This window comes from Lytechinus variegatus, chromosome 18 (genome assembly GCF_018143015.1).
Source record: "Lytechinus variegatus isolate NC3 chromosome 18, Lvar_3.0, whole genome shotgun sequence".
In the NCBI taxonomy this organism is placed as follows: domain Eukaryota; kingdom Metazoa; phylum Echinodermata; class Echinoidea; order Temnopleuroida; family Toxopneustidae; genus Lytechinus; species Lytechinus variegatus.
The window spans coordinates 22,226,418-22,250,011 of NC_054757.1; the positions used below are offsets into that span (position 1 = coordinate 22,226,418).

At 37.0% G+C, this 23,594-nt stretch overlaps 2 protein-coding genes across 3 annotated transcripts in view; both read left to right on the top strand.

The window, feature by feature from the left end:
- LOC121431996 (cytochrome P450 2J4-like) lies at positions 1 to 11,890 on the top strand. Of its 2 annotated transcripts, XM_041629803.1 has the most exons (9): positions 1 to 352; positions 4,700 to 4,878; positions 6,138 to 6,334; positions 6,983 to 7,239; positions 7,714 to 7,950; positions 8,852 to 9,027; positions 9,142 to 9,199; positions 9,664 to 9,892; positions 10,846 to 11,890. In XM_041629803.1, exons 2-9 carry the CDS (start codon positions 4,718 to 4,720, stop codon positions 11,025 to 11,027), a joined length of 1,497 nt encoding a protein of 498 aa, XP_041485737.1. In that variant the 5' UTR covers positions 1 to 352; positions 4,700 to 4,717; the 3' UTR covers positions 11,028 to 11,890. The 2 variants fall into 2 exon arrangements, with proteins under 2 accessions (XP_041485737.1, XP_041485736.1); XM_041629802.1 differs by lacking the exon at positions 9,142 to 9,199 and having other exon boundaries at positions 8,852 to 9,085.
- Positions 11,891 to 21,994: 10,104 nt separating this feature from the next.
- The window catches only part of LOC121432235 (anthrax toxin receptor 1-like), a 48,959-nt gene continuing 47,359 nt past the window's right edge, over positions 21,995 to 23,594 (top strand). The window contains exon 1 of the mRNA XM_041630087.1: positions 21,995 to 22,696. Coding sequence (XP_041486021.1) covers positions 22,458 to 22,696 — 239 coding nt within the window. The 5' untranslated portion in view covers positions 21,995 to 22,457. The remainder of the gene's footprint in view (positions 22,697 to 23,594) is intronic.

Here is a 23,594-nt window from a genome sequence, read left to right on the forward strand (position 1 = left end):
CGTCGGCATATTGACAGTCTGACTGATGGATCTTCATGCCTGTGAAGAAAAAAGGGCTTTATACACGTCAATTAGGAAATCGAAGGATTATCCGTCTTTCTACTACAACCTAGTTGGGTAGACATATTGATGTAGAGATGTTGTTTCCATAACTATGTAAAATACTCAACTGCAGCTCTTACCGACATAACCGAGGGATTATTTAGTGCAACGTCATCGCCTCTCTAATTAATTTACCCTGCGTTTACGACACAACAGTCCGATGTTCTGTTAAAAAAACTGTGTTTGTGATTTTCAAACCCTGGATCCGTGATTAAGCGTAAAACACATCAGTCAGTAATAGGCATGATAGGTAAGTCTCTATGATATACCAATATTATGTATGTAATGGGGTTCAGTGCTATCATATATAGAACCATGTTTTTTTATCATTCTTCTCATTTCCCTGAACGAATATTGCGGCAATTTGATGATGAATTTCGAACATAATCTTTCATAAAAGAACCTTCAAAACCGCGAGTCAAAACCATGCAGTTGAGGCAGTGACAGTCAGTCCGATTGGCAGTGGAATATCAAACATTACGGTTCAGAGCGCCGTTTCATAAAGCTCGAAAGGAAGACTTTACGAAAGACTGGTATCCTTTCTTGTGGTAAGTGATACACATCAGATTAGCATCAGGAGGGCTCAAGATATTCGTTCGACCCAACCCATTCAAATTTTTTCAATTTGATGTTGCTGATTGACAAAACTGTATGAATATGATTCAAAATCTAACACTGATTCTAGAAATGGTAACTACTGAACTTCCTTCGACCAAATTGAGAAGATAAACAAGTGACTTGGAACTATTTTTTTGACTGGCGGACTAATTAGGGCTATTTTACTGTTTGAGTCGATAAATTTGATCCATTCATAGTTATCTTCATAAATGGCAATTTATTTTTAAAATGAGCTGGCTACGCTACCCTTTCCTGGTCAGATATGGAATGCCAGATATATATCCTATCCAATGGTAGTAAACATTCCACCCTCTAATTTCACATTTATTTTTTATGAATTTTTCAAAAGTGCCATTTTAACACACAAGTCTATGGGGAATGTTTTACGCGCGTGGCACCTTCTGAAACGGCTATGGCAAGCCGTTTGTACCATAAAGGCGATAAACCGAGTTTTTCGCCGATAAACTCGGTTTTTCGGTCGATAAACAGAGTTTATCGGCCGAAAAACTAAGTTTTTCACCGATAAACACAGTTTTTCGGCGATAAACTCAGTTTATCAAGTGATAAACTGAGTTTATCGCGAGAAACTCTGTTTATCGTCGAAAAACTAAGTTTATCGCCGATAAACAGAGTTTTTCTCGATAAACTAAGTTTATCAAGTGATAAACTGAGTTTACCCAGGACCAAAATCCAGTTGAAACCAATTAGAGCAAAACCAATTGAAACCAGTTGGCCAACTGGTTTCAATAGGTAAATTGGAACAACTGGTTCCAATTGAAAACCAGTTGCCAAATGGTTCCAGTTAAAACCAATTGGGCAACTGGAACCAGTTGGCTATTGGCTTCAATTGGTTTTCAATTGGTTCCAGTTGTTCCAATTTCCCTATTAAAACCAGTTGAATCCAATTGGAGGCAACTGGTTTCAATTGGTTCCAGTTGAAACCAATTGGAGGCAACTGGTTTTCAACTGGAACCAGTTGAAACCAATTGGTTTCCAACTGGATCCAATTGGAACTTCCAGTTGGAATGAACTTAATTAGTTACAAATTAATTAGCATTTGCACTAACTATTGCTCATGCCAACACAGAAGCAGTGTTATTTGTCTATTAATACCAATGTAAAGGGCATTGATAAAATACAGACTTTCATATGTATATATTCAAATTGGAGTTCTTCAAATATATGTATTTTTATTTGATGTAATTTGGTAACAGTTAGTGGTGTACTAATTATCTTTGAATCTGTTTTAATTATAATCTATAACATTTATGAACATGGTTTTCACTGCTAAGTATTGGAAACACTTATCTGAAAAAAGTGTGGAACTTCAAATTGAAAAAAATTAAATAGATACATTGTAAATTATGATGAATCTCATAAAACATTAATCTGTGCACACTGGCAGAAAATATGCAAATTAACTGGTTTCAATTGGATCCAGTTGGGTAACTGGAAAATTTCCAATTGGAAACCAATTGGAAATCATTTCCAGTTACCCAACTGGATCCAGTTAGGATTTCCAGTTACCCAACTGGTTCCAGTTTTATTTCCAGTTACCCAACTGGTTCCAATTAGAATTCAGTTACCCATCTTTCCAGTTAGAAGTCATCTCCAGTTACCCAACTGGTTCCAGTTAGAAATCATTTCCAGTTGGAAGTCATTTCCAGTTACCCAACTGGTTCCAGTTAGGATTTCCAGTTACCCAACTGGTTCCAGTTAGAAATCATTTCCAGTTGGAAGTCATTTCCAGTTACCCAACTGGTTCCAGTTAGGATTTCCAGTTGCCCAACTGGTTCCAGTTAGAAATCATTTCCAGTTGGAAGTCATATCCATTTACCCAACTGGTTCCAGTTAGGATTTCCAGTTGCCCAACTGGTTCCAGTTAGGATTTCCAGTTGCCCAACTGGTTTCAACTGGAAATTGTTAAATTCCAGTTAAAACCAATTGAAACCAGTTGAAACCAATTGAAACCAGTTGGAAATCCAACTGGTTTCAATTGGATTTTGGTCCTGGGTATCGAGATAAACTCTGTTTATCGGCGAAAAACTAAGTTTATCGCCCACTACATGGCCGATAAACAGAGTTTTTCGCGATAAACTAAGTTTTTCACTTGATAAACAGAGTTTATCACTCGATAAACTTAGTTTTTCGATAAACTCTCTTTATCGACCGATAAACAGAGTTTTTCGATTTCGATAAACAGGGTTATTCTTTCTTTGCCGAGAGTGGGCGCATGGTACTAGCGTGCTAATTTATTTTAATGGACATTATCAAGACCAACCTACAGTTGCAATTTCATAACAATTCAAGTATTAAACGTTAATTTTCAGCATATTTTGGGCATTTTGTAACGGAAAATGGGTTCACGTTAAGTTAACATTAAAGCGCACTGATATCTTGGATGAATTTTATGAGAATTGTGTTGAATATAATTGTTATTGTGTAAGTAGAACCAGTATGCAACATTATGAAACTTATTTGACTGAATTTGACCCATAATTGTGGAACTTATGAATATTTTTGTAAAAGGTGTCTTTTGCGTTAAATAAAAAAAATGGTGTCCTCTCAAGACATAAAGTCACCAGCAGTGAATTAAATTGATAAATATGTGCCAAAACTCAGCTTAAGTAATTTTCAAAATGGTAGTTAGTGATTAAAACAGTGATTATTCACCCTAAACAAGACCGGGGGGTAGTGATTCAGCCCTCCCCCTCAACATTTTCCCAGGCTGAATCAGCCCCCCATTCTTATTAGGCGTCGAATTTGCCCAGACTTGTTATGGTTTATCTTTGTGTATGTTGGTAATTTTATGATTTAGATATTGTTGTGCCTAAAAATATTTCCATGTGCTATCGCAGGATATAATTGCACATGATTTATGAGGGCTCATTTTTTGCAGAGGCTCTTATTTTTCTCTTTCTTTTAGAACCATGCATATTCAGATTTTATAGAAAAGCTAACCAAGAGTACATACATACATTTACCAGAACATAATTGATGTGGGTTTAATAGTGCAAAGTATGTGGGTTTGATAGTGCAAAGTATGTGGGAAATTTCCCGCGCCGAAAGCAATAGCGCCCATTCGATAAACTGAGTTTTTCGCTCGATAAACCGAGTTTATCGAAAAACTAAGTTTATCGAGCGAAAAACTAAGTTTATCGGCGATAAACTGAGTTTTTCGGCAATAAACTAAGTTTATCGAGTGATAAACATAGTTTATCGAAATAACTCTGTTTATCGCCGATAAACAGAGTTTATCTCGATAAACTCAGTTTATCACTTGATAAACTTAGTTTATCGAGAAAAACTCTGTTTATCGGCGATAAACTTAGTTTTTCGACGATAAACAGAGTTTCTCGCGATAAACTCAGTTTATCACTTGATAAACTGAGTTCGCCGAAAAACTGAGTTTATCAGTGAAAAACTTAGTTTTTCGCTCGATAAACTCTGTTTATCGACCGAAAAACCGAGTTTATCGGCGATAAACTCGGTTTATCGCCTTTATGGTACAAACGGCTTGCCATAAACGGCTCCCAGGGGGTGACTGTCACTAAGTGCAAAATCGCAAAATCCATCCATCCCCCCCCCCAAAAAAAACAATGAGCGTAGATTATAATGATTTTGCATGCTATTTTTTCGTAGTTAGTGACGGCAATATGATTTTTAGGCACCTAGTTCTGCTTTTCAGAGCAAGGGAAACCGACATCATGTGTTTGGGGGCTGGGATGTCCTTCCGTATACTTATATTTCAAAACCTGTTTTTAAGCTTATATATACGGTTCAATATTTGTTCTATTATTTGGAAATCATCTAACATTCTAATATCATAGACATGATAGAGTGCAGTTGTCTATAAAATCTTCACTTTTCGTTAAAAAAGTTGAAGTGAGATAGACTCTGCAATAGCCAGAAGAATGCGGGGGGGGGGGAGTCGCAACAATCAGTTTCAATATTAATTACCACCCCCCCCCCGTTTCAGGTGTATAGACTTATAGTCATGGATTGGATAGCCCAAGGTAATACCAGATTATGGCTGACAACAGCTGCTATAGCATTGGTGGTCATGTGGTTTGTGAAGAGGATCGTGTCTCGAACCAGGAACCTTCCACCAGGCCCTACAGGGATACCCTTGCTTGGCGTAGCTTGGGAAATGATAAGGTATGTAATTCCATCCATTCCTATCTTATTTTTTAAATCATCTATCTATCTATCCATCCATCCATCTTTCTTTCTATCTATTTATTCATAACCCTATTCATTATCAATTATCTAAAATTAGTGTACCGTTTTATCAGAATTTCTTTACATCTTCCTGCAGAATATATATTGTTTGTTTCTTCATTATAGTTGATATCTTTGATAAGTAATTTTTGGACCTGTTTCTACTCATAATCGAATGAGTTAATTTTTAGGATATAACACTGATCATCCTTGTGGCTGTAGTGAGTTCGACAAACAAAAGACAAGCGTAACAAAGGCCTCTACAGGATTTCGTTGTTTTAATATGTCAATCCGATGTCAAATCTGTACAACCAATCAAATCTAATTGGTCCTATTGATCCATGAGTGCTTTTAATCCGTCCATTATTTAATCCAATTCGTATGTTTAGTCCGTGAAAACTGTGGAGTCAATGATAAAGAAAAAAGAATCATAAATACCAGCAAAATGTAACATCTTAAATACCAATAGAGCAACATCAATTCTTTGGAATACCTGAATAGCCTTGTCTCAACTAAATTCTAAATTCTATCCACTATACATATTATGTTTACTCATTATAGGTTTGCTTGAACTACATGTACAAACAGAATTCAGTTTTGCTCTCATCACAATTATAAGAATACAAGTATAAATCAACAATCATTCTTTATATATCATATAACAAATGTAGTAACAAAATGTAGTTTCATGTATAACTAATAAGTCTTATTTGATTACAAAGGTGTGCAATAAGCCTGCTATAGCTTGTACATACATTATACATACTACATACACATCATCATTTGTGATTATGAACCAAGAAAAAGATCTCTAAAATTTCACTTTATGCTTAGACCATAATTACAAATACATAACATAAAACATCAACTAAACTCTTTGCTTGCTTTCTCGAGTAAATTAAATGTCTTCTGAGCCAGGATGTTTCTGATTTTGAAGGGCAAAATCCTGGTCCCTCACACAACCCAATGTTCAAAAATCAAATGCACTGTCATTGTGCTATGTAAGTGTACTCATTGACTAAGGGAGTGCTAGATATGTGTTAATCAGGTAGTGCAATAGTAAAAGTATGTATACAAAAAGTGCTAAATCACTTCTGCGCTAATTTTGGTGCGCTAATAAATTTAGATGTACTTTCATCAGAATCCTATTTGCAAATCACGATATTACACAATTCTTTTTGTCAACACCAAAACAGGGCTAACCCCGACCCCCTCGGTCTCTACTCGTCTTGGGCTGACCAATATGGTGACGTGGTTTCCTTCAAGGTAGGACCAATGACCTTCGTGCTTCTGAACTCCTACGATGTCATACTAGAGGCATTCAACCATCCCAACCTCAATAATCGACCAAAAAGCCGCATGGTAGAAGAGGTCCTTGGTCTTGCCAATAATGGTAGGTCTGAAGAGATTTTAACACTATTGTTCTCAAGAAAAGGAGAGAAAAGAAGTGAAACAAAGAGGAAAAAACTCTTCTCTTATTTTCTAATTGTTTGATTTGAAAAATTCAATTTCATCACTTATTCATAACTTATATATTCATTGATAGATATTTTATCTGTTTCAGTTCTGTTCAAAATGAAGGGCAGGCCCCATTCCCGAGATTAAGATGAAAACGAATTATCTTCAAAGATTACGATGGAAAAAATAAATCTATTCATCTGGACTTACTTTGATCGAAACAGAGGACAGTTTCACGTCCGATCCGGGACGCTTCTTCAGCTCTTCTGAATTGGCCGGAAAGATGTTAGAGGGCCGGATGAAGATATTTGATTTTCTGGTATTATCTTTCTCCGATCCAAGCAAACCAATCAAACCATTCCAAGTCAAAATACAGGCTATAACTTACAAAATATCAGAATGGTCTTAATTGAAGATATTATGAAAAATCCTTTCTAAAACAATAAATTGTATTACAAAAAAGGCATATAATCATCGAATTTTATGAAAACCGATTTTTAACCAGAAGTTGCAAAACACTGAAATAAAGTACACTGCATGTTTTAGTTTCGAGTTTTACTCCTTGATATCCACCTCAACTCAGGGATTACACTTGCCAACGGGAAGGTCTGGGAGGAGCAGAGGAAGTTTACCCATTCTGTTTTTCGCAGTCTTGGTGTTGGAAAAAAGAGCTATGAGGATACCGTATCAGCTGAGATGGACCAACTGAGGGGTGCTATTGAGGAAATGAAAGGAGCACCCTTCGATCCTAACATTCTCTTTGGACAAGCTGTAGCCAATATCGTCTGTTCTATCGCATTCGGGACTCAATATAAATACACCGATGCCGAATTTAAACAGGTATTCAAATGTTTCATTATTATTATTATCTCCTTTTGGGAGGAGGGGCGTTGTTGAATCAAATTATTACTATTATTACGAGTTGCAGTCATGGCAGTTATGGTAGTATAGCATTACAGTAAAATAAGTAGTAGTAGCATTATTTGTATTATTACTACCATCACCACCATCACCACCACCACCACTACCACCACCACCACCACCATCATCATCATCAACATCATCATCATCATCATCATCTGCATCATCATCATTATCATCGTTATTTGCATCACTATTATTGATAATAGTGTTACTAATGGTATTATCATTTATTATCATTTATCTAATAACTAAAATGATTTTTTTGTTATTTTTATCATTGATTTCCCCATAATCATCGCCATTATAGTTACTTTTACTTGTCTAATCATCCTTCTAATATTCCTTTTGCTATTGTTAATGATTATTCAATGTTCTTACTGCTGCACACAGTTATTGCGTCTAATGAACATCAACATCGAGTTATCAAGCGGAGGTGGGGCGCTCCTCTTCCTCCCTCTACCCGGGATATCGAAGATTCCTTTTGGAGCACCCAAGAAGATGGTCGAGAACATGAAGCAGGTCAACAGGTTTCTCCTGGATCAGATTGAAAGCCACGAGAAATCGGTGGACCTGGATCATCCCAAAGATTTCATCGATCTTTACCTTAAGAAGATGGCCGAGACAAAGGCAAGTGAAACGAGGCCCCCATAACACAAAGATTAGCGATGAATTGCAAACATAAGAGAAAACTTCTGATTGGTTCCTGGTCAGTATATTGCGACAAATGCGCGTGTGACATTGATATTGATTGGTCAGTTCATTTAGCGATTGATCGCTAATCTTTGTGCTACGGAGCCCAGGAAATTGTTAGTGTATCCCCGGGGAAGAAAGCAGTAACTACATGTAATTAATGTAGGTTGTCTGTACACCATTATAAGTACCCTGCTAATCGTACAATGACTCAGAAGCAAATCAAGTTTGTATGGTAATGGTGTGTTAATGGTACCGTAATGACGAAGTTATGTTAAAAGTAACTATTTGTAAAACGAGGCCTTGATTCTTAAAGCCTGACCCTGTCTTACAAAGAGTTGCGATGGATTTAAATCTAATTCAAACTGCGATTATTCTAAATCTCCCATCCCTTAACTACACAGATCGATTTGAGTTTGATTTTGAATTTATCGCTACTCTTTGTAAGACGTGTACCAGGACACGACCCGAAAGCCAAGGCCAGTATTTCCAAGGTTAAGGACAAAGCCAAGACAAGACTTCCCTAGGCCAAGACCACGACTGTCTTCGATGCCAACAGAGGGCTTGATGATTACAACACTGCAAATGATTTTCCATAAAAAACTAGATGGATTCATTTTATTTTTAAAATAAAATGAATCCACTTTCTTATATTTTTGAAATATATCCTGGCAGCGTCCGATGACCTACTCTGAGTCCAAGGCCTAGGACAAGACATCTGCCATGTCTGTCGCTTATGATAAGGCTTATATCTGTCTTCGAGACCAGCGGCGATAAGCAGATCACTGTTCTTTCAATAGCTCGATTTAATCTCGGAATGCTCTTACTTTCCCCGCAGGACTCGAAGACATCATTCAACAAGGTGAACCTAAACTCGGCCGTAGGAGACCTCTTCTTCGCTGGCACGGAGACCACTACCACCACACTCAAATGGTGCATCCTCTACATGATGGCGTTCCCCGAGGTACAGTCACGTGTTCAAGATGAACTTGATCACGTGGTTGGAAGAGAGAGGCTTCCGGGGCTAGCCGATTTGAAAGACCTGCCTTTCACCAATGCAGTTCTGTTGGAGGTAATGCTTTAAATTTGTATCGGTCAAGAGAATGTAAGTTTGGTTGGAAGAGAGAGGCTTCCGGGGCTAGCCGATTTGAAAGACCTGCCTTTCACCAATGCAGTTCTGTTGGAGGTAATGCTTTAAATTTGTATCGGTCAAGAGAATGTAAGTTTGCCAGTTCTGCATGTATATGCTTTGATGGAGCGGTGAAATATTGCACCAGTGAGGAATTTCGATAACGAATGAGGGAGAATGCTCGGTAAAAGGGGAAAATTCACTTCAATATCAAAGTAAGGATGTGCGTCTGACTTTTGATTATATATTTCTTTCTTGAGAACATTTTGCAAGTATCACTTCCGCATAGGCTAGATATGGGAAGGCGGATGAATTACAGATTTACTGTTTTTTATGCATTTAAGTAATTCGGTCCAGTTCTTCATGATAATAGGGTCGATTGCTACGACAAAGAGCCACCAACTCGTCATTCACGGCAAGCAACAATTTTCCAAAGGTTCTAATGGGAATTTCCCTGACCACATCTTAGATTACTTTGCATTAAACTTGAGGCAGCCCTTTTCTTTTTTTTTTCTTTTCAGGTACAGAGGAAGAGCGCCGTTGCCGCTCTCGGTGTGCCACACATAGCCGCTGCTGACACGACCTTCAGAGGCTACACCATACCAAAGGGCGCCACCATTCTGTCCAACATCTGGAAGGTACTTAACAGGAAGGATCGGTGGCAGGATCCGGAAAAGTTTAACCCTGACAGATTTCTGACAGAGGATGGCAAGCTGACTCGGAGAGAAGAATTGATATTTTTCAGTACCGGTAAATTATTTTAATTTTATTCGCAGCATGATATCCATTCTAGTTCGAATCCTATTTTTACAAAACTCTGGGGTTGCGAGCGATGAGCGATGAGATGACCACCTTCAATTTCCGTTACCATGGTTATGCCCATCCCGTTTTCGATGTAATGTTTTCAGGAAAATTGTGTGTGTTGAGTTTTTTTTCTAGCAGTAAAATCTAAATTTTGTTATTCGCGAAGACAATTTTTCTGCCACCAACGGCATGATATCACCTGGTAGACGCACTTTCAACCAAGTAAACATAGCTTTCCTTTTCTACGTCAAAAAAATGTTAATACGTGCAGTCCATTTCTACAGACAAAGATTACTTTTTTCTCTGTCTGTACTTTGAGGGAAATTGTATAGCGCCCTCCCTCATTGATAAAAAGCCAACACATCTGAAATTGTACATCTACCTTCTCTTTGCATCAAACACGGAGATATCAACATAGATGCATGGCAGAACGCAACGAGGGGGGGGGGGGGGGGGGGTAGGCAGGGAGTGCATTTGTCCCCGAGTTGTCCCCATAGATTTTTAAAACTTTACATTTTTACGGAAAATTTAAACAAAATTTCACCAAATTTGTGCACAAAATAGGTCCATGACCGTAGAAAATGCAAAATCGCACCGATGACAAGCTCGTTCGCTTTGATTCCTCGCTATTGAGTTTCTTCTTCGAAAAATTTAACACGCCCCCCGGAAAATAGTAAATAGAAATTCTACCTTCGGGTTTCCCCCTCCCCCACCCGTCTCTTTCCCTCCCTAATACAGATATGGTTGTTGTTATTTTTTTTTTGCTTTTCTGCCCCGGCCTGCCCGATGTTCGAAAATCAATATCCTGAATTTGTCTTTCTTTTTTAATTAGTACCATGTTAAAACATGGAATTTTCGAAAATCAATATAACGAGTGGTATATTTTTTCATGTCTACAGGTCGTCGTGTGTGCCCGGGAGAACAACTAGCCCGGATGGAGACATTTCTTGGTTTTACAAGTCTCCTCCATCGATTCACCTTTAGGAAACCTGATAACACACAGACATTATCTTTCGAAGGAGTCTTAGGGATCACCAGGAATACCAAGCCTTATATGACATGTGCACTCAGTAGGGACTGACATGGTCGTGATTACAAATCAAACTAACAAATTATAACATTAAGTTAATGATAACTAGACATTTGAAAACTGGGTCGATGTCGGAAGCCGTTTACATTTCTCTATCGAGATCCTTTGATGTTGTCTCGTAGAACCCTGCGATGACGATGAGTTCGGAAAATCGATGTCGGGCAAAAGTGTGCGACTTTTATAAACTGTTGAATTATGATAAAAAAATAGTCAGAATATGAATGGATTCGGTCTACAAAATTTCGAGAATAGATCAGTGACAATGAGCTATTCCAAATACTGTCATCTCAGAATTTGATGCCATGCAAGTGCAGATCTGGGGTGGTGGGGGCGGGGGCTGGTCATTATTTTTAGAGGGAGAAAGTTGTGGGTCATGTGAGCCCATTTGTAAATCAGCGATCTGCCCTGGTATTTAAACAAATGTCAAAGATTGTAAGTGGTCTAGTGCTAATATTTAGGATTTTCTCAACTTTTTATAGAATTTTGTTATTGTTATATAATAATGATATAAATTCCATTCGAAAAGATGCATTCAGTGTGCCTATTTTCATACTTATAGAAAATGAAAATAAAATAGTATTATCTCATTCTTTTGTTGATTAAAACATCATTGGAAATATTGAATGCCCATAATTATCATGAAATTAAATAATTTCAGTGCTCTCCCCCGATGTTTACAGGACGCATCTGAACAAGGAGAATGATAGATTAATAAGAAAAATGGGAAGGACCGGGGTGAATGTGTGTTCACTATTATAGGGGAGGCCAAGGGGGCAAAAAGTGGAAGCGCCGTGGTGTAGCGGTTCTGACTCTCGCCTTGTAATCAGGTTCATGTGTTCGAATCCCACCATGGCCGAGCGTCCTTTGGCAAGGCGTCAATCCACAATTTGCCACTCTCCACCCAGGTGCTTAATGGGTACCCGGTAGGTTGCGAAAGCCTATGTAGTATGCCTAGCAACTGAGTCTTGGAACTCTTGTCGGAATGCTCCACTGGGAATGGAGAATGTGCATACAAACAGTGGGTATATCCAAGGATCCGATGACGGTGTAATAATATATCTGTTAAGCGCTTAGAGACGTCGCGTAGTTCCGATGTGTTAAGCATTATATAAATGTGGAATATTATTATTATTATCATTATGCAATTTCGAAATCCCCCCTTTAGATATTTGATGCCACAGACTTTAACTGAAATGGATCCCCTTCCAACATTAAGGGTCTGCACATCGTGGCCTCAGTTTGGTTGGTTGTCAGAATAATTTTCAAGGGCTTCTTCTCCCCGTTTCCTTATTACGCAAGATTACGCAAGATTTTACACAAGACTGGAATAAATTATATTCCTTTGTGCTATGTCGGTAGGATAGAGATATATGATTTAGCACAAGAAAGGTTCACCAGTCGAGCGTAAAGCCATTCTTATCTGACGAACAGTTTTATGAAACACCCACCGGGTACGAACATGCGGATGATAGAGACCTTTGTGACCCCACACGTGTCATGCGGTATGAACTGATGATTCATTGCCTGAATATTTGAAAGCGTTGTCGTCATGGTAACAGACAGATCTGCTTCTCGGTTGGCAACTTTTAAAAAAATTGTATTTGGCGTATTGCCTCTTCTTGCTATATGATTTCAAGATCGGTTTTTAAGGACCAAAAGATTTCGACTAGCGGCGGAAGAAATCAATTATGATAGTTTACGTCTCACAGTCTGGTGTATAATGAGGATATTGCTGAACTACAAATTTGAAACGGGATGCTGTTTCCTTAGATGTTGCCCCCCTTTCGTATGCTACGTTTCCGATTAGTTACTGTGTTCTTTATAAAAATAAATAGATAAACTAATAAGAAAGAAAAGTGAAGTCCATAGAAGGCCGAGAACAGGAGCAGCGTTTCTTGTCAACAAGTCGAGGGGGTGAGAAGGAGCACCAAAGTTTACAACCTCAACTTTGTTTCTGGATTTCAGAGTGGGATAAGTGAATGATCATGCGAGGCAGAATAGCGAGCTGGAACAAACCTTACCATCAACATCGATTTTTGCCCTATAAAAATGGTTTGAATGACTATTTGGCAATTTGGAATAAAATTAGAAGAAAAAAAAACAACACTCATAATAATAAGAGGGGCAGTTAGGGGGGACAATTGAAACAAAAATGAATGTTTTCTCAAAATATTCATTTAAAAGACGGTGAGGTACGATACTTTTCTTTGCATAATCCTGTAAAGCACTACACCACCTATGTTCGTCAACTGAGTCTCAAATTTGGAAAAGCATTTTGGAAAATGTGTATCTCAGGCAACAATCAAAATAAGATTTGAAAGAAATAAAGAAAGAAAGGAAGAAAGGAAGGAAGGAAGGAAGGAAGGAAGAAAGAAAGAAAGAAAGAAAGAAAGAAAGAAAAAAAAAGAAAGAGAGAGAGAAAGAAAGAAAGAAAGAAAGAAAGAAAGAAAGAAAAAAGAGAAAAAAAAGAAGAAAGAAAAGAAAGAGAGAGAGAAAGAAAGAAAGAAAAAAAGAAAGAAAAAAAAAGGAGAAAGAAAGAAAGAAAAGAAAGAGAGAGAGAGAAAAGAAAGAAAAAAAGAAAGAAAGAAAGAAAAGAAAAGAAAGAGAGAAAGAAAGATAGGAAAGAGAGAGAAAGAAAGAAAAGGGGCAGGGAAAAGGATTGATAAAAGACATTGAAAGGCATAGAGAGTTGAATGAATGAATATTTGAGCGGAAAATGATTGTTTCATCTTGTATGTATTCTCCTATTTTGTCATGCAAAATACAGACGGACGTAAGGTCTTTGACTTGAATTCAATAAAATGCGATTTAGGTCATGTAAGCACTTCTCTCAAGTAAATTAAGTTATATTGTAGTTATTTACTCTCATAAAAGTTCTATGTTCACACATCTGCTGTGTATATAGCTGATAATTGGTACGCCTTTCCAGAGCATAGCAAACAACTGACATTAATGGCATCACATAGACAAAGTGAACTTTGAAAAACGATTTTAAATCACGATAAAAATATCATATATTCTACTTTATCATCCCGTTGGGGCTATTTTAGGTGCTATTATTCGTGTATTTGACCCAGCTCTCTTTCATGATCTTAGTTTGTACAAAGTTTCGAGCGTTTTTTTACTTGCATTTTACTTCGCGATATTTCGGGGTAGTGTATGGACAATTGGAGAAAAATAGAAAATTGGGAGTGTGATAAAAATTACCCTCTGAAAACTCCTTATATGTTTTTCGTCTATTTTTCGTTTGTTGTTATTATCATTGGTTTTTTTTCTGCTAGAGGTCCCGAGACGAGCAAACATCAATCCATTCTACATTATTTCCAGAAAGCAACCATGGCTCTTGCAATTTGATTTTCTTTATTCACATGAAGAAATTATCCAAATACTACATTAGTAAATTCCTATAAAAGCCAAGCTGTCACGAGGATACTGAACAAGGGGTAGGTCCCTTAAAGTCATAGCTTGTGGTTGGCTGCATCGATAGAAAATTATACAGTACAATACAATAATACAATACTACACAGTAAGATTTAGTATAACGCTGTTTACTACACGAACATTACAATCATGACAGTCATGACAGTAGTTATTTTAAGTCTTTTGATCGATTTTCCTAGCCTCCCCCGCTCGCATTCCCTATTGAAACTGACCGGTCGGTTTTTGGGGCCAAATAAAAAAAAGGCCGCTCTATTTTGATCGAAAATATCTTAATTATTTGAATTTGCATTCTAAATTCATTATATTGCTGACCCGAGCCCACTCCCTCAACATCCCCTCAAAAACTTTCACAACAGATATAACAATTTCTCTATCCCTCCTCTCTCTCTCCCTCTCTACCAATCTCCCTTTCTCGCTATAGCTCTCCATTTCTCGTCTTCTTTTTTCCTTCATTCTCTCTTCACCTTCCTCTCTGTTATGACCATGTGATGACGACACAATGGTGATTCATACCAATACTTCGATACCTCGATCATTTCTCTGAAATAGGTTAGCACTCAAAAGTTGCCCCCCCCTCATAAACACACCTCCATACTTTAGAACGAGGCCTTTTTTTTAGCTCGGTCTTTAATAATATTGGCAACTTTACATCATGTTTCTTATGAGAATACGATCTATTCAGCGATGAAAGAGAAAGAAAGAAAAAATATTCATAATCTAACATGGGATCTTAACCCATCAATTTTATTTCGCCGCACCGCCGTCTAATGATACCAGCCATTGAAGGCCAATAGATAGGAAGTGAGTCATGGGGAGCATCCTTTTTGTCTATTGCTGGTATAACCTCATTCTGACCCACTTTCTCCCCTCTCTCTCTCTCTCTCTCTCTCTGCTGATTATATTGTTATTTAAGCACATATGATGACAAAACCATACATAAAAAAAGTTGACGACTGTATATAAAAGTTACCAAGCAAAGTAGAAAGTGGTGATCTTTCTAAATGTTCTGTATCATTGTTTTCCCTCCAGAACCCCCTAAAACAATCGAAGGAGTGTAACCTGTATTTCCATGTAATGCATAAGGAAAAAAAAACAGTTGTTGGATGGTGTATTGTGAATAACATGAATTGAGAGAAAACAAACTCACATTTTAAATTGCAACATTTGCCTCCATTTTTTCGCGGGAGGTGGCTTGTCTGCTGTGCAAATCCTTCACTCTAGTAAAGGGTCTGAATTGCAGCCTACTCATTCGTTGGGTACTGAAGGCCCGAAACAGTAAGTTTTGTATGTGCTAGTCTTTGCGTGGAGACACACTTGTTGATCAAAATTTCAATCAGGGTCTGTGCATGTAGACTAGGAGGGGGTTCTATTCACCCTTCAATGTGACTCACCAAATCATCTAAGATTTTATAAACGTCCATGTTCAACCAAAGCATGAAGATGGCAATTGACAGATCACGGATTTCACAAGTTTGAGGGAGGGGGTGTCACAAAAGTTGGATATTTAAAGAATTTACTCTTTATTTTCCTTTTACATCAACTTAGTATACATTTGATTTGATTTATTTTATTTATTTTCACATTCCAATAAAATCATATACAAGTGAAATCATTTTTTCTTAGCATTACATAATAAGTAAGTGATACAATTAATAACATATACATATATACAATTTAATAATCTAATTAAGATATATTTAAACCTGATAAATTTCTTCTTTTTTGTTTAATTGTTACAAAAAATAGCAGAAAAAAATCATATATACATATATAAATATATATATATATATATATATATATATATATGTGTGTGTGTGTGTGAAGCTTTACATGTACAACAGCTTTGGCAACTCTTTTATTTAAATATTGTAAAGAAATGGATGAAGAGAACAATGGTAGACGTAGCTTAAATCAAGGTTCCCCAGAGCTATCTACCCTTTGGAAAAATTGGTTATGCCGAAAAAATGTCTCTGCCGGGAATCGAACCCGGGCCCCCAGCTTTGAACGCCGGTGCCTTAACCACTAGACCACAGAGACGAACAGTGACAAGCTTGTCATTGTTCAAAACCCACCTTCACCCGACAAAGGTAATTGGTATCGTGTCGAAAATCTGTCTTTCTGACGGTCAATCGGATCTCGGTCGGCCTAGCCACTAGCCCGTCTCTGTGGAGTGGTTAAGGCACCGGCGTTCAAAGCTGGGGGCCCGGGTTCGATTCCCGGCAGAGACATTTTTTCGGCATAACCAATTTTTCCAAAGGGTAGATAGCTCTGGGGAACCTTGATTTAAGCTACGTCTACCATTGTTCTCTTCATCCATTTCTTTATATATATATATATATATATATATATATATATATATATATATATATATATATATATATATATATATATATATATATATACATATATCAACATAGTACATTTTGAAATGTGGGAGACCAGTCAGGCGCGTAGCCAGGGGGGCGGTCGCCCCCCAAAAACGTCCCAAAAAAGAAATAAAAAAGAAGGGAAAAAGAGAGGAGAAAAGGAAAAGGGAAGAAAGGTAGCTTTGTTTTTTTTTTCCTTTTTATTCTTTTTTTTCTCAAAAGAGAAACTCCTTCATTCTCGCTCTGTATTTTTGTATGAATTTTGCTTCCGCGCTGCGAAATGACAATTAAATAACAATATTGAATTTCTCCATTGTTTCCCCACCCTTTTTCTAACCCTACTTTCCACCTCAGCTATATGTGTTTCTTGCCAGTTAAAGTTCAAATGTATATGGGGCATGGATTTAAAGTAAGGTTAGGCCGAAGTATATGAAGTTATCCTTTTTTTATTGATCACGCAAATTCTGGTCGGGTCGGCTCCGGGCGGGTAAAATCTTTATATCAGTTTCTGCCGTCACTTCCATAAAGTCAACTTCTCCTGCTTTTCAGCTCATTACTAAACAACCATAATTTTGGGGCAAACAGGTTCCTAATTTAAAAAAGAGGAAGGTATAAAATTCGTGTCGTTTGAATAAAAAAGTATACAATATTTTTTTATCAAATTCTATTAAATTTCATGTCATTTCCCTGCACATTCATTTCCTGTCCTGAATTGCGACCTCAGTTTTAAATTTTGAATGACACTTACGTTTCTTTGATTCAAAATGAAGTGCTTCAGGATAAGTCAAAGAAATTAGGCATCCTTTTTTATATAATTTCAATAAATCACAGGAGTTTCAACTTTTTGCGCACTATTTTCCTTGTAATGATGAAGTTCAATAATCGTAGAAAATCAATTGAAATAGAGCCGATGGGGTACAAGATACTTGCATTTGATGAAACGTCCGCCCTTTGAAATTTCAGAGCTTCATTGCTCTGCGCGGGAAGGAATATCTTCCTCCCGACAAATACATTTCTTTTCTTCTGTTTTGCGAGTCAAAGATATGCGCTGTCGCTAACTTGTTTGTAATCAATTCTGATCTTTCCAAGAGAAGTATTCAATATATCTTTGAGAATACCCTTTTCTTGGGACCCTTTCCATGGAAAAAAAATGATAAAACGCTTTAGCTTCCGCGCTTCGCGCGGAGTTATTAGTATTTTAATTTCCTCCATTGTATTCCTTTTTTGTGCGTTCATAATCACTTTGAAAACAAGGTTCAAAATCGTCAACTGAATTGGAACTGATATAGGTACTAGAGACAAGAGAGATGGCTCCTTTTCATTTTAATTTATGAATCACCAAAAGCTTCGCGCTTCGCGTTGGAGGGGAAACTCCCCCTCCCTGCACCCACCCCCTAGGGAGCGCGCTTCGCGCGCTCTGTAAGTGTTGGCACGCTTCGCGTGCATTTACCGCCCCCTCCAAAATGAAATCCTGGCTACGCGGTTGGGAGACCTTCATCTTAAGCTTAGAGCTTGAAATTGATGAAGGCCTTAAAAGGAAAGGGGAAGGAAAATCAGACAAACAGTGCAATAACATTCCCTTTTCCCTCCTTAAATTAAAAGCTGGAAGGCATACAAAGCACCTCATTAAGGGGGAAACCTACATGAAAATGGTGTTGATAAACATAGACAAGATAGAGCCGGAACCAAGATCACGATGACCTTGATCATTTTGTCATTAATGTATTTTTACTTGACAAAATGAAAACGAAACAATTGGGGAATTCGATTTAAAGTATGTACTTAATAGTATGTCCAAACAAGGTTAACAAATTGTATAAAATTGCAAATGAAAAGTTACTCATTGCGAGCGGAAATAATTATGTAACTATATCGAGAAAAAAAAAACACGAAAAAAGGTGTATCATAAATAATACAATACTGAGAATTTATCAAACAGTCCAAATAAGGATTTAGAAAAATGGTTAATGGCTCGCAATTATCCCGACAGTGTATTACTCATTTCCATGAAACATTATTTTCAACTTAATTTATTCAATTTAACCAGTAATGTTAATTAAGTATTCTATAGAACTTCCGTGCTTCTGAGTTTGATGGTTACGGGTAGTGATTGTTACGTCATTGTACTTAATAATAATAATAATAATAATCCGCTTTTATATAGCGCTTAATCCATCGGAACGACGTTTCTAAGCGCTTTACAGATATATTAACCAATATGGTCGGTTTTTAATGATTGACCGCATGACATGGCATCCTCCCACAATGTTAATCATTTTGTTGTACTTTTTCTGGACTTTTTTTTTCAGTTAAACTTTCCAATTATATTTTGAAATCACATTTGAACAACATATCCCTTACAAATATAAACAAATTCAAATCACATTGTTGAAACTGTAATAATTGTTGTTCATATAACAAAGATGTCTGTGGTACAAGTATTACTAATGTTTTTCAACAAATAAGGATCCACTCCACGGAAGCTGACGTCCATCTGTATTTCAAAAGTAAATCCAACCACAGTAAAGGGTTGTTTTGAATCAAAATAGAAAAATCAACAAGCATAGCGATGAAAACTTCTTCAAAATCGGATGTAAAATAAGAAAGTTAAGACATTTTAAACTTTTGCGTATGATTATATATGCACAACTCATGTTATGAAAATGATGGAATCAATGATGTCACTCAATCACAATCTATTTTCGTTTTTTTTTTTTTTGAGTTAAACTAAGAATATGTCAATTTTTATTTCACGATGAGGCCCCTCTTTATTCATGGAGAAATAAAACTTACTTTTTTCACATGTTTCATGATTCAAATAATAAAACACAAAATAAATAGTGAGTGGGGGTGTCATCAGTCCACCCCCCCCCCTATTTGCATGCCGACCAAGATGTGCATGACACACAATAGTTGGGCAAAAATTCCCAACTTTTAACAAACCCTGGGCATCATACTGTCCACCCAATGACTGGTTAAACTCTGCACAAATTTGGTAACAAAAATAATAATTGGGTAAAAAATTTGCTCAATTGGATAATTGCCCAGAATATATATGTTTTTTACCAACATACATTACCCAACACAGTGGACAGTATGTTGCCCAACATTTTAAACATGTAACTGTTTTGTGAAATTAAGGCTGATATCTAGAATGTCATAACTTTCTTACTTTACATCAAATTTGGATGAAACTTCCAATTCAAATAAAACATTTATTTTCTTCCATTTCATCACATATTTTTCTTGTACGTTATGCTCGTTAGATTTTCTCTCTTTATTCAAATATACCTTTTGATTGGATGGACTTGCCCATTAATGCAGGCGTTTGAGTACTCCAAAAGGTATCGTAAAAGTATTTCTGAATAAAAAACAACAACAATAAACACATTACGAACACCGATATTGATTCGCTATTTTTAACATCCTCTTCATCATCAGATGAAATTTTTGTCCTTCTTTTCTTTCTTTTTGGTTTCAGTTTTATTTTGTTTTGTTCTTCGATATTTTTGGACTGATTTCGAAAGTTATTTCCTTGCTAGGGCATCCTCGGAAAGCAATCAATCAAAATTTGCCTCCACTCAATTCTCTATTTTGGCTGAGAAGTGAGAGATTGTTGAAAAGGATTATCGTCTTTTTTAATAGAATACCATTATCAGTTAACATGGTTAATGTCTTCTTGACTTCTTTGTCTATAAGTGATACCACTTGAAAAAAAAACACGCTTAATCATAATGCACCATTGTATTTATAACTAAGTCATTGTATTTATAATTAATTATACGAGTCACAGACGATATCTAAAGTGGCGTTTATTTTTTCATTCTTCAGTTCTTGGTGCAGAAATAAGACTTATTGTGTTTTCAAGTGATAAAATAACAAAAATAGGAGATGCTCCTATTATAGATCGTTCATTGCATGCATAGATGGGATAGTTTCAGCTAAATAAACCAAAGCTTATTTTCTCTAGCAGTTCTGTTGGCAATTCCAAATAAAGATATGTTACATGTCAACTCCAGCCCACTAAAAATGGTTTGAATCAATAGAGAAAAATCAACAAACAGTCACTGAAAATGTCATCAAAATTGGATATAAAATAAGAAAGCTATGACATTTTACACTTTGGCTTATTCATGAACGATTTACAGTGAATCATGGATTACACAATATTTCAATCCTTACATATTTGACGACACGAACCCTCTTGACTGAAGCACCTGATCTTAGTTTCACTGTGACATGTTCAGGGAGGAATAAAACCCTGTTTCACATGACAATGAGGAGAAAATTAGGATATTTCATATCACATAATGTAAGTGCAAAATAAACGAGTGGGTGATTCCCTTATCAGCTCCTTCGTTTGCATACTGACCAGGATGTGCTTAGGCCTGTAACTGTCTTGTGAAATTACGTGAGACTTTAAATTGTCAAACCAAGGAGATATCAAAGATGATATCTTCTTTCATATTTTACATCTGATTTTCATTAGTGATATTTTTACACTCGTTTTATCTTATTTCATTCTAATCAACTTTTTTTAAAATGAAAGAATTGTCCTGTGATATTTTGATATGGACACTATAGAAGTTAAAAGTTAATGTGTATTAAACAAGATGATTTATAGACATACTCAAATTTATATTTTAGGACTCTGCATACGGCAGTAAATTGTTTTAAGGTATGCAACACTTTTTGTTAAATCATTGTAATTTCATGCCATGGAGTTTGTAGAATGACCGAAACAGTACAGATGAACTTTGTAAAAGTAAATACTCCATTATGATTCATGATTTGTGCATGTGACTTGAAGAAGAAGACAATCCCGAACAGAAGCAGCTGAATTTCGCACCCGAATAATATATTTTGGCAATTTTTCGGTATTCAGATCCCCTTCTCGCCGCCCTATCATCCTAACCCCCCCCCCCCCCCCCCCCCCCGATATCGGATAAAACGGTATTATTTTGAGCCGACATGAAATCATCTGTCAGGCACCGGCTCTAGAAGAAGCTAAAACCCGTCGCTCTCTGACCTTGATTCAAAGTTAATACCAGGCCAGGAATTTTCCCCGGAATCATTTTGGAGAGTTGGTTGCCCCCGGTGTTTGCCTGCCTGATAAACTTGATGGGGCTTTTATACACGCTACCGTGCGCACCTTCTCCAGTGAGTTTGATTTCTCTGAATGTTTTCATTTCGTTTTCTTCAAGTTTGCGAAGGATTTATAATCACATCCGACCTTTGATGGAATTCATTGTGGTTTGACATAGTGTGCATATACTGTCTGATTTGAGCGCAAGCTACAAGGAAAAAATGTCGAGTTGTTTCCATCAGTGATGATAACTTCGGGATAACTTGACATGTAGGCTTACAAGTTCGGGCAAACTCCATATACGTGAAGAGCGAGCGCACTCACAACCGCATAAACTTTCATCCACTTGTATATAGCATTGGTGTTTCAGCGCGTATACTCCGTTCGATGTTGTCTGCCGGTTGCCTGCTGCATAAATTTTGGAATATATCGTGATCGTGGGAAAAAAATTTATCATCTGACTCGGAGCACTTATGAGACTAACATAGAAAACTGGTCGATGTATGAACTGTTTTCGACTCGTGGACCATGGCTTTGAACAGGTTGTTGATGCTTTGTGCAGTGGTTTATTGCAGTCTGTGTCAGCTGTCTTCTGGAGGTATTCTCCCGGGGGAGCTGCGGGGAGATGGCGGTGTGGATGTGGGGTATTTGGATGGGGTTCATGAGGCTAGTAGGTTGACAATGGAGAGGCATGCTAGAGCATCAGGATCAGTGATTGAGACGCCCAAATGCAGAGGGGGAATTGATTTATATTTTGTCTTGGACAAGTAAGATATTATACTTTTTTTAACATTGGTTTATTGACATGATTGGTGAAGATGAAGATGATGATGATGGTGAGGGATGATGATCATGATGAGGATGATGGTGATGATGATAATGATGATGGTGATGATGATGATGAGGATGATGGTGATGATGATGATGATGGTAGTGATGATGATGATGATGATGGTAGTGATGATGATGATGATGATGGTGATGATGATGGTGATGATGGTAGTGATGATGATGATGATGATGGTAGTGATGATGATGATGATGATGGTGATGATGATGGTGATGATGATGATCGTGACGATTATGATGACCAGGTGGGTGATGATGACTTTAAGTTTAGTTTAGCATCATAGGTTTATACTCCAGATAGAGTCATAGAGAATAAAATCGTAATTAAACTTAAAGGGGTAGTTTATCCTGACTTGAATTATTATCAGGATGAACGTCCCGTCAAATGAATAAAAGTGGTGATGTTCATGGAATAAAATGGAATATAAGAAATGTAATCGTAAATGTTTCATAATGGTATATTTTAAGATTTGCAAATATTGAAGATGTTTGTCCAATCATTCATATACCCTTGTATTCAGTTTAAATCAGTGTTAAAAATTGTCGATAGCGTTATCCTTAGTTTTAAGACCTATCCCTTTAAGTGTCGCAAAATTACATTGAATCAAATTAAGCGTGCCGGTAACGTCTTGAAATGACATTGTGTTAATAAATCATATTTGGCATTAATGATTTATCCATGCCGAACGCAGACGACAAATATCGTACGTAAACCGTGATCGATATTCATGATTTCGCGCGCGAATAATGAGCTATAAATTTATCATAATCCGTGCTAGTTTTTCACAATGCGTACACATGTCATGGTCAAATGAC